This window comes from Notolabrus celidotus, chromosome 14 (genome assembly GCF_009762535.1).
Source record: "Notolabrus celidotus isolate fNotCel1 chromosome 14, fNotCel1.pri, whole genome shotgun sequence".
Classification (NCBI taxonomy): domain Eukaryota; kingdom Metazoa; phylum Chordata; class Actinopteri; order Labriformes; family Labridae; genus Notolabrus; species Notolabrus celidotus.
In genome coordinates, this window is record NC_048285.1 from 18,726,853 (window position 1) to 18,739,083 (window position 12,231).

Consider the following 12,231-nt stretch of genomic DNA (forward strand, 5'->3'; position numbering starts at 1 on the left):
AGTATATTTCTTGGCAACTTAGCGGCTCCAGTTCATTGTAGGATAATTCTGTGATGGACTTTTATTAGAGCGGGTAATAAACGGCCCGATGTTGGGGAGGGGAGAGGCCTTTCACTTCATTTAGACTTTGCTCGGTCTTGGCTGCAGGGGCGGAGGGAAAAGAGGAGGGATGGCAGCAGGAGGGGGCGGAGGGGAGTCAGTGAAATCGCATTGTGATTATGAGTGTAATTGCAGCTCAGGGGCCCAGGGGCCATGTAGCTGTGATGGCGCTAGAAGATGTTTTATGCACGGCAATGAAGAGGAAGAAAGTGAGAGAGTGAGGGAGGAAGAGGGAGAGTGGGAGGGAGAGGCAGGACGCCAAAATGTTTGCAGTCCCTTTATTTTTAAACAGAATCTCCTCTTCTTTTTCTCCTTTCTTTTCCTCCTCTCTTCTCTCCTGTCCTCCTCCCCTTGGCAGGATTAGCCCGGTCTCGTTAGAGGGGAAATGTAATAATGCTCCCACCAGGTGGAATCAGGCCCGCTCCATTATCAGCCGGGAGATGGATGGGCCATGTAGGGCCGGCGGGGGCCACGCGCGCACGCAATTTAGATTCAATAAACTGGCAAAGCAAGACCCCCAATCTGATTTATCTCTTACACGCCGCCAATGCTTGCTGCTACGATGCTGATTCCCTATTACCACTCAGAGAAGGACTATTCATTGGATGTAAGGCACGGCAGTCAGAGAGGCTTGTCGGGCCCCCGGGACGGCAGCAAAACAGATACAGCAGAGGGTTAATACGTTTACACACAGATAAGCAATTAAATCTAAGGCTGAGGTGAGTTATAGAGTTATTAAGGAGGGATTGAGGGGGGGAGGAGGGTGAGAAAAGGGAGAAGAGAGACGTTATTCAACACAGGAGTGTGGTAGCTCGGGCCTAAGGCCGGGTACAGTAAGTATTAGAAGCGAGAGAGGCGATCATATTATAGAGTTCGTGAGGTGAGAGGAGAACAGAAGAGCAGCAGTCTGCCCACGTTGTTCAATAAACTCAATACAGCACTTACAAACAAGCGAGGCTGAAGACAGAGGTCAGCTCAGCAGTTATCCACTTAGTCTGTGAGTTTATCACTGAGTGTATATCTGTGAGTGTCGAAATGTAAGAGGGTTTGTGTTGGCGTAGCCGGCATATTCATATCCACTGAATACCTGACTTTGAGCAGCACTTTTGACTGCCTGTGTTCGTGCACGCTCGAGAGCTGCAGTGATGCTAGCGGTAGCGGTGGGTGTCATTCCGTCCAGCCGCCAATCAAAGTGAATCTGAATGTCAGCAGGAGAGGAGGCGTGATAAATCAGCCTCACACCCAACGACAAACAGAATATTAGAGGCAGCGCAGCGCCATTGGAAAAACGTCCCTTCCAATCAGCCGAGCACTTTACAGTCGAGCTCGGCAGCCGGGCCCTCCAACCGGCACTGAATACCAGAGAGACGGGTAAGACAATAAATAAATAAAGAAGAGACAGACAGGTTGGGAGGCAGGCAGGCAGGCAGGCGGACAGACGGACAAACAGACATGAAGGCACACTGATGAAAAAGAGCTGTGACAGGCAGGAAGACGAGACAAAGAAACAGAAGAGCAACAGTGGGGCTGGGAGGCAGACAGGTAGGTATGCTAACGGACATATGACAGGCCTGACGAGCTAGAAGGCAAAACAGATGGACAGTGGAAAGATGGACAGAAAACTGCTGGGGAAGACAGACGGAGAACTGGAAAGATGCAGCTGGCTGCAGCAACAATATTGAAATATTGCGAGTATCGTCTCTGTAAAGAAACGTAGAGGTGTATTTGACCTGCTGTCAACAGATCACATTACAAATCATTTCAGTGGCAAAAAAAACTTTTCAAAGATGAATTCTGATAAAGTTAGCATGAAAAGATGCTTTAAGTGCAACAAATAAAGATTGGGTTGGTTTGTTAGAAAGGATGGATTCAAAGGAGTGAATTTTTAAGGTCCCAATTGTAAGTAAAATTTGGTTATATTGGTGAAAAAGGAATTGTAATGTCAACACTTTTTGACAAAGTCATTGAACAAACGCTTCAGCTAACATTTTTTAAAACCTTTTGCTTCCTGATACTCTTTGATTTACATGGACAAGCAAAAATGAGAAGAAGAAGAAAGGAAGGACAGAGGAGCCATGTTCTCTAGTTCAACTTTTCTCCTTAAATAGCTGTACAGTGCAGCAATTTCTGATGTGTCCATGAAAGGTACTGCACAAATTTACTCTGTTACTTTGTTTAGGAACTGTGGCTACAACAATAAGAGGAACCTTTAATTGCCAAGGAGTTCGGTTGTGTGTCAGTGATTGAAAAATTGTGTAATTTGAGACTAATCCCAAAGTCAGGAGGAGATTCTGATGCTAGACTCTGAACATTTGCAACTGTGCTGCACGTAAACAAAACCTAAACTATTGACAGAAAGAGAGAGAAAGAGAGCGCAGTGTGAGACCACAGTGATGCTATCTACAGCAGGTGTAGAGGTTAAATGGATCACAGGAGGACGCAGGCATCCAAAGCAGCCACTAGGTGGCAGAACACATTGACACCACAAGCTGAATGCTCCACACAGGCCTTTAACTGCAGGTGTCTTTGTGTTTGTACAGATCCCTTTATCAAAAGCAGCTCATCTACACCTTGTAGCTGTACAGTATTATTTGACACAGGACATATCACAAACGTACCTGCATTGAGATTAGACAAGCAGTCAAGAGGAGATACAACATGAAGGGGTTTAAATATTTAGCAGCAGAACACATCAAGATATTCAAGGGCAAGGTTGCATTACGGCAGCAGGTGATGTTTGATGTTGTGCAACTTGTGTTGGAAAGTGAGGGAAGTTATCTGATGACTTAAGAGGACATAAATGTGGATGCAGATTTGCTGTATATGAATCTCTGCAGTACACATATGATTGATCTAGTTTGCATGAAGATCACACAGAGTGAATTCCTCCAGGCCAGAAGAAGAGACCTGGACTTGAACAATCACTGTCGCAGGCTGCTCCTCTGCGTCTGTCATTAGTCTGATTTAACACCAGCCATGAAATATTTACAGACCAAACAATTAGACAGAGATATCTTACAAAATCAATCAATTATTCATCGCCAATCGTCTGAAAAGCTTCTGTTTTGTTTCACAGCTACAGTATATTCTGATGCCTGTGGAGGGGGAGGGGTGCTTCAATTAGGGCCTGCTCTTCTCTGGTGTTATGGATGATTCTGAGAAGAATGATCACCTCAGTGCAGGAGCCAGATGCAAGCGGAGTGCTGCCTGCTGACACTGTGTTGTGGCAGAAGAGCTTGATAACAACAATACTGACATGTTAATCTCCAAACTGCACATGAAGTCAGAGGGACAGTTTGGATTATTTATCTGGATGTGTGGAGAAAATAGATTCTCCCTACTTCCCCTCCCCGAGTCAAAAACAACATTTCAAACTCTGGAGCCTCTCTTATGCAACATTTGTTCTATTAATTTTTAAAACAACCTCTTAACTCCAGACACCTGGGCTCCGGGTTTGTATTTTCCTTTTCAGTGATCACGCTGAGATTGCATCTGTCAAACTCAAAGAGGTGAGGAACTGAGAAGAGATTCATATCAAAGGAAAAAAAAGGAGATAACTCTGTCCAGAGTTCATTTTCTCCGCAAACTACAAACACAGACTCATACAATTCAAATCCATATTTTATTTACAGTGAATCTCAGTAACCAAAGGCCCACATACGGTAGATTGGATGTAAACATCCTCCTCCCTGCTGTGTATACACTCCATTAAGGCCAAAACTTTCTTCTGCTCATGCAAATATTTTTGTTTGACTGATATTCGACTGCAGACCAAAGATGGAAAATACAGTTTTTTCTTTTTTTTAATTCTGTTAGCATCAAACACAAATCTCCTTTACTGTCTCTCTCATTTTATACGACAGAACACAAGAAAAAACTTTCTTAGTCAACTAACAGCCAAAACATGTTCTCTAATAATCAATGACTTTTTTTTACTTTAAGTCAAACTGTGTCTGCGGGGTTAGTTTGTCCCACAGACAAAAAAAAGTCTTTAGTTCCACAAATTATTTTCTTTTGTCTTTCATGAACCCTTAAGGCAAGAGTTACTGAGCTGTACCAAGAAAACCTCACAAGTATAGAAAAAGTCATTTAGGATAAGAGGCTTCGCAGCAACTGGGTAGAAAGAAACAAGACAAGAGAAGATAGAAGGATTTTGTCTTATTCACAAAGGCCTAAACAAGAAAAGTCTTGTTTTAAAACTGTTTTAGATAAACAGATAATCAATTTGAAGCTCACAACCTGAGCTTTAGGATCACATGAGAACTTTGACACTGTAAAAGACAAAATTATGAATCGATTCATGGAAAAATAGGACTCCAAAGACTTGGAGTTAAAATTATGTCGACATATAAATTGTTTGGATCACTTTGATAATTTCCAAAACATTTAAAAGTTTTGCTTTGTGGGGGACATTTTTGCCTTTATTTGATAGGACAGCTGAAGACGGGAAATGAGGGGGGCAGAAACCGAGAGTTGAACCAACAGCCACAACAAAAACTGTAGCCTCTTTACCTTGGGCGCAAACTGAGACCACAAGGCCAACTGGTGCCCTAACTCTACACTTTTTTTAGTAACGACTACAAATCAAAAGTTCCCCCGTACAAAGACTAAACAAAAAAATTCTCATCAGGTTAAAACCGAAATGATGGATTTGGAAACAGCTAGATGAATGGAAGGATAACTGGATGTCAAATTAACCAGGTCTGTGTAAGCAGCTGTTTGTTTCTCATGACTTTAAAGTTAGACTCTTCTATTTAAATCACATATGGTATTGAAATGTGATTTGTATTTGTGACCTCTTATCAGAAAAAACAAAGAGCCTATGCATTAGCATTATTCATGTTTAATTTGTATCCTGATTGTGATCAGATTGGAAAGCACTCTGTCATCAGAAGTCAGAGATGATGATGAAGGAGGCAGGGGTGTGTGCAGACTTTTTTAACTGGGATGGCCCAACTGGGGTACTCACTCGTTGAGATGGCATGAAGTTTGAATAGCTGAATAGCTTTTATTTACTCTTATCATCTTCAGTAATCATGTCTACTCTTATGTCTACTTAAGCTACTAACATTTTATTACCATACAGACATTACATTTTTGTTCATGTTCTTTAAAGTTTCTGAACAGTAACACAAGGAAGGCATATCTCCCTCCTAAGGATCTAGAGAGAGTTGTACATGCCTTTATTACGGCTAGGCTTGATTATTGTAATTCTTTGTATGTCGGCTTAGACATGGCGTCTATTCAGCGCCTGCAGCTTGTACCGAATGCGGCAGCTCACCTCCTGACTGGCAGGAAAAAGAGGGAGCACATCACACCTGTGCTGCGTGCTCTCCACTGGCTCCCAGTCCGTCACAGGATTGATTTTAAAGTTGCACTTTTAACGTACAAGGCCCTAAATGGATTGGCACCATCCTACTTGGCTGATCTTCTCCATGCTCACAACCCAACCCGAGCACTGAGGTCAACAAACCAGCTGCTCCTGGATGTGCCTAAAAGTCACCTTAAAACCCGGGGGAGACCGAGCCTTTGCAGCAGCGGCCCCCAAGCTCTGGAATGGCTTGCCACTCCAATTAAGATCGGCCCCAACTGTTGAATGTTTTAAATCTTTGTTGAAGACCCATCTCTTCTCTTTGGCCTTCTACTCGTGAAGAGGACATTAATATCCTGTTATGTTGTGTTGTTTATTGTTGTCTTCATGTAATTTTTACTTTTTACCTTGTAAAGCACTTTGGCCAACACTGGTTGTTTTAAATGTGCTATATAAATAAAGATGACTTGACTTGACTTGACAACGGAGCGCCAATGTTCAAATCTTGGCTGAATTATTAGAGGAGTAAAAGGAGGATGTATGTATGAAGTAAAAGTTCAAAGCAATAACACAAAAAGAAATGAGCCACATAGGCTACTAACAGCCTGTTGCAGCACAGCCCAAATAGTTGATTTTAACTGAAGTCCCACCTCTGAATGGGCTCAACCTAATCAGAGGCTGTTTTGGAAACGGCCTGCTACATACTACCTACAAATGTATGAATTTAGTATGTAGTATGACTGTTTTGTTCGATCTGCTATGCAGTATGCTGGGGCCAGGCGTCGCTGGATTTCTGGTTTCAGAAAACAGAAGCAAACAACGGCCAAGCTGATCACGAAACTTCTTCTTTAGCATCTACTTATGCTTTAAAAAGTTAAGAAGTGTTTTTTATGGAATGAAATATTTTTCACACCACTTAAAAACTGAGTGTCCCCCGGCAAAAAAAAGAGGAACATTCTCGTTGTGGACTGTGGGAAGCAGTACGTGAGAGACTGGTCAGCTGCATTCTGAGAAATTTTCCTGAATCAGTAAGTCATCCGGGTATTTAGGCATACTACCAATTTTGCTCTTGTTCACATACTGCGTACTACTTACTGAATTTTGGACAATTAAAGTACGCACAGTGAGTACAGTTGGTGGTTTCGAAAAAAGCCATAGCATAGGATTAGTTCTCAAGTTGAGCCCATGCCACCTTTGGATGCCCCTCTAGACATGTCCCTGGATGTATGGAGCTGCCAGCATGGTGTATGGATTGGCTATAGACCTGCATAAAATCAAAACACAACCAGCAAGACAAACTCTGTTGTCATTTTTCCTCCTCCCAGATAATACATCCAGACAGAAGGATCATATTTTAACACCAGGTATAAATCAGGTTAAATCAAGAGGTGGATAATAGGAAGACCTTTGCATCAAACCTCAGCCACACACTGGAAATCCCTCTGTATTGAACAACACTCACAACATTCGGGGGTCTGGGGTTTTATTTCCTTTGGGCACAGCATTGCTCTGGAGGTCTGGGGTTGAGAACAAGTTTCATGTTTCGGGGCAAACAAGCAAATAATCATCTGAGAAGTGGGGTCTTTGGAAGGCATGTGGGTGGCTCAGGCCCAGCACCCCAAACCTGCCCTTCAAGACCCAAGGGCGAAAAGGGCATCCCCTTGACTCTGCGTCTGCTCGAAGAGATGGAGGCCCCGGACCCTGGGCCAGAGAGGAGAAGGAGGAGCAGTGCAGGAGAGGTGGGGAGGAGCAGAGGCCTCCAGCGGTCAAGGAGATCAGAGAGGGAGGTTACTCTGAGGACCACACACTGCCATGGGCTGTACACACACACACACACACACACACACCTGAGGAACACACATGTCCAAATACCCACAGAAGGCATGGGAGCACCTCACACACAAAAGCCTGAGGGGGAAAGAATACAACAAAGCCTCTATAATGTAACCAGCGGGTCACACAGAGTTCAACCTCCAAACCTTTCTATGGAAATATCAAATGTTAATTGCAAATGCTCCTGCCTTTTAGGGCTTACAGTAGTTATTAAAGCATTACATTAATGTGTCTATGAATGTGTGTGTGCATGTGTTTTCTCTAGCAGCCAAATTACAGTTATTTTCTCAGCTTGCTGCCTTTAGATGAATACAAAAGTTCTGTCATGAGAACTTAACTGAGATGAGCAGTTAAGTTCATAACAGCAGTCTTGAGAGGGCAATCAGTCCAAATCCATAATGCAGGGATCACACTGTAAAATATTAAGCATCCTGGGGCCTCTGAATGACATCTCACCCTCAACTTCAACCCTGTCATGTCTCTGCATGCCACTACCACTTTTTTATGCCTCTTGATTTTTTTTAGTCTCCTCTTTTATCTTCTTTGAACACTCTCCTGTTTTTTTTCAACCTTTTCTCTCTTTTAACCTTTGAACAGGTTTTGTGATGGATGTTAGTGATCCCCTTGTTAACAGATGAATCCCTCTTAGGATGCTGGATATAGATTAGGTCAACATTTGGCCATTTATACCAGACTACTTGTCACAAGAAGAAAAGAAGAAGAAAACGGCAATTCTATTGATACTCCTATGGTTTAACAGTGGCTGTATAAAGGAGTTTTAATTAGGGTTACATGATATTTCCCTCTCTTTCTCCTCTATCTGCCTGTCACTTACTTAAAGTCTTTCTGTCCCTTTAAGTTAATAACTATAGATCTTTCTGGGAGTCTCTTAGCTCCCTTGTCTCGTAGGTTCCTCTTGATCGCTGCTGTAGACGGCCTGCTGCTGTGGACGTGCCTGACTCCAGATGCTATAACTACGACTATCCATCTCACCACCATCATCTCTTTCTCTCTTCAACTCTCTCTAGCCCTCTTTCCAACCCCAACACGGACAAGGCACATGGCTGTTTAACATGAGTCTGGTTCTGCTCAAGGTTTCTGCCTGTTAAAGGAAGTTTTTCCTTGCCGCTATAAATTGCATGAAGAAGAAGCAGCTGCAGCAAGTCCAGGACAGAGTAAAAGCTGCATCACTCATGAGGATGTTTTTAAGTGTTTCAGAGGAGACATGCTTGCAACTTCCAAAATATGTGCGAACCCAAAATGAGGGGAAAAGGCCTTAAAATTTAACCAAGTGGCAACCTCCGGTCTCAAAATATGAAGCCCATGCGGAAGTGTTATAAACTGCAGTTCATGGAGCGTCCGCTAAAAGAAAAATAAGATATTAAGATTATGAGTTTTGCCCATTTAAGGATATGAATGACTTGCATGACAGGCGGGTACACTAGCTGTTGGCGAGGAGGCTCAAAGTCTGCCTCTGTACCTCACACTAGCTTGACAGAAGTTACGTTGTGTTTAGCATTTCCAATATGGTTCCCGCCGATGATTGGCTTCAAAACAGCGCTTCAGCGCTACTGCGTCCATTAATTATATAGTCTATGGTTTTAACATAAATAATCTTTAAGTCAGATGAAAAGTTAGGAAATAAGACATAGAAGAGGCTGTGGCTTGTATTAGCACTAATAAAACATTCAGTCTTGTAGTGCCGATTCAATAGATATTTCAGAATTACAGAAAGTTTACTTGAGACAACCCATGCTGTAAATTAATGAAAAATCAATTAATGTACAGCATTCAATGACCCACATTTTTTCGAGGTAAGACCGATGATTTTGCCAGCTAATAGTGAACTGGAACAGTATCCAGAGACGCCACTACCCTGTAGATCAGGGGTGTCAAACATGCGGCCCATGGGCCAAAACCAGCCCGCCAGAGGTTCCAATCCGGCCCGTGGAACAACTTTGTAAAGTGAAAAAATTAAAGAGAAGACATTAACTGCAATTTTTCAAAAAAGTAACTACTATTTCAAATTTGTCCTCTGGGGGTCGCATAAAATCATAGTGCTGACGGAGCGCACCTGAACGGGACTTGCTGTTTGCATAATCTGGTTGAGATCATTAAGACTTTTTAGAGCACTATAAGATGATCAACTAACTACTAACACTAGCACTACACCCCTGCCTACAACACTGTCCAGCAAGCAAACTGTTCATGCTGGAGCTGAGGGTTCCAAAATAATCAACTTTACCTTCTTCATTATTATAATCTATCTGTTCTTTTGCTGTAAACATTACACTCTGTGTCAGGTGAATGGGTAACCGCGTGTTTGGTGTGTTCGCAGCAAGTTTCAGGGCTTAAAGAGTGAAATATTCAGCCCACTATGAGACTCCTCATGGCAAAAAATACAACAGCTGTTTTTGTAGAAAGATAGTTCATTGAATGTAAACATTTTCAGAATGCACTTGTACTTTTTGCACTAAAACAAAGTGGAAAATTTAGAGTTGTCGTTATTTATAGGGTTATTATGTTATTATTTTACTGGTCCGGCCCAGTTCAGATCAACTTGGGATGTATGTGGCCCCTGAACTGACATGAGTTTGACGCCCCTGCTGTAGATGTATCCCTAGCTGCCCCGTATGTTGTGATCTCACAGTCTGATCAACATCAGTGACACACCATTGACATAGAGTTTTGATGTTAGTCCAGTGAGTATGCTTAGTTTGTGAAAACTCACTTGCTCACTAAATCCTAGCTTTCCTTAACCTCTGGTGTGCATAAACTACACAAGTACCACCAGGAGCAGGTCATTATCAGCCATTGGTATCCCCTCAGAAAAATCTATACTGTGCATTCAAAATTCTATAGTAAGATTTTTTCTTCTCTATATCTAATTCAGTGAGGAAGTTGAGGTTCTTCAGGAAAAAGTGCTCAGATTTAAATCCACTATAACGACAGTCACTATGTTTGAGTTGAGCATGTGCTGCAATTCCACTCCAAAAATCTCTTTGCCTAGTTTGTGTTTATGTGCGAGTGTGTGTGTGTGTGTGTGTGTTTGTATCTGTTCATTTATTGCAGTGTGAATGCACTTGAGCGTGCTGTTGAATGGTGCAGAAAAGGCTCTGGTCCCCCGTGCTGAAAGCCTGTTGGATGCCATTGTGACGGCACACCACCGAGTGGGTGTCTCATGTGTGTGCGGTATTAGTGGATGTGGTGGGGGGGGGGAGATGGGACTAAGTCTATCAGGACCCCCTCACATGAAAGGTAAACTGGAGCCGCTTAATCGCAGTGCTGACACAAGGAGGTTCAGAAGGGCGGCCACTTAGAAAAAGAAAGGCAGGAGAGCCGGGACCCAACACTGACCACATTACAGGAACAAACACACACTGGAGAATAGACACACAAACTTGGTGGTCTCGGCTGATGCTTGCCTAGTCTTTGGTGTGTGGACTTCACGGATGGTGGCTCGAGTGTGTGTCTGTGTATGTAATACTTCTATGAAAGAGTGTATTCATTTTCTTTGACATCTATTGTAGAGATAGAGACAGACATAGCCAACAATGCTTTTGAATAAATTGTTTGATTCTTTTCTTTCTTTGTAAAAAAAAAAAAAATGAATGTGATTGAAATAAAAAATTACACCCATTGAGGGGCAAAGTGGCAGGGTAACAAGATTCAGCAGAACATCAGAGACAGAAACAGAGGTGAGAACGGAAAAATAAATAAAGCAATGTATTGTTACAAAATTAATACGTGTTCAGGAACAAAGCTGTCAATTAAAGCTAACCTGAACAGATATGATAAAAAAAAAACAGAGGTATGTAGAAGAGAGGGTGAGAGGGGAGGCAGAGCGTGGCACAGGGGGAGAGAGGGGGAGATGGGGGACACAGCCTGGACGTAACGAGCAGAAGAATCTCAGGGGGAGAGAAAGAACGAGGGAGATTGGACAAATGACAGCCTCCCTCCAAGGTAGCGTTGAGCGCTCCCGTCTCCCCCTCTCCCCTCTTTTCTCATCTCTTAATGCTTATTTTCATCACTTTGCTTAAAATATTGATAATCAATTAGCACTACGTCTGTTTTGCTACAGAATCTGTGTCACGGTCTATCACTCTGTCAGAGCCAATTCGCCGCTCATTCAAAGTTCATTTTTCCTTGGCGGCTCTGTGCCTTTGGAGGAGTCATTACGCGGGGAACATAGCCCGGGGTGCAATCACCTATTCTCTTTCATTACTGGGGAGATGGAGAAGGTGAGAGAGATTATTAGAACTTTGGAATGATCACAAAGCTCCACGCCGCCTGTCAGATCCCCCCTACGTGTAATTCATCTGGCCTCACTCCCTCCTCCTCCCCCTCCCCCCTACCCTCCTCCTCTCCTCTCCCCTCTCTCTTCCTCCTCCTCTCCCCCCCCCAGCCTCAGCCAGGGGTTTGGCCACAGACATTATTCATGAACATCTGCAGCGCGCTGAATATTCCACAGCCTCCGCCGTGATGAAAAGGGAGCTGCCCCTTTGACTTGAAAATTAACATGCCGGCACAGAGATTATGGACGCACCCCGTTTCATTCCTAGCCGAGCTGGGCCACGCTGAGACCAGCCGAGCCGACGGTACGGGGCCGGGCCTGGCTGGGCTGAGCGCGGCAGAATAAATGGGACAGGGAAGGGTTTTATTCAAAGTAAAAAAGTGACCACGGTGCAGGTGCACAAACACACTGTCACAGACACAAAGACAGAAATCAGACATTAATAGTAGAGCTGTGATATGGCTGCATCAGTGATAGACTTAAAACTCTCTGTAGTTAATTCTGACTGAAGCCTCTAACTCCAAGGTGATCAATATTTCAGGTAGAATTTTACACAGATTCTGGCTGTAATTAAGTGCTCTGATTTGATAATGAAATGATATTCAGAACACACACCAGGGCTGCGTTGTTTTCATTATCAATTAATCTGACAGTTACTTTCTTCATATTTTTAATAGTACTTTTGTTAGTCATG

At 43.1% G+C, this 12,231-nt stretch overlaps 1 protein-coding gene across 1 annotated transcript in view; it reads right to left on the reverse strand.

Annotated features, from left to right (window-relative positions):
• Window positions 1-7,163: 7,163 nt before the first annotated feature.
• Window positions 7,164-12,231, reverse strand: part of LOC117825893 (serine/Arginine-related protein 53-like) — a 126,082-nt gene continuing 121,014 nt past the window's right edge. The window contains exon 7 of the mRNA XM_034701871.1: window positions 7,164-7,227. Coding sequence (XP_034557762.1) covers window positions 7,199-7,227 — 29 coding nt within the window. The 3' untranslated portion in view covers window positions 7,164-7,198. The remainder of the gene's footprint in view (window positions 7,228-12,231) is intronic.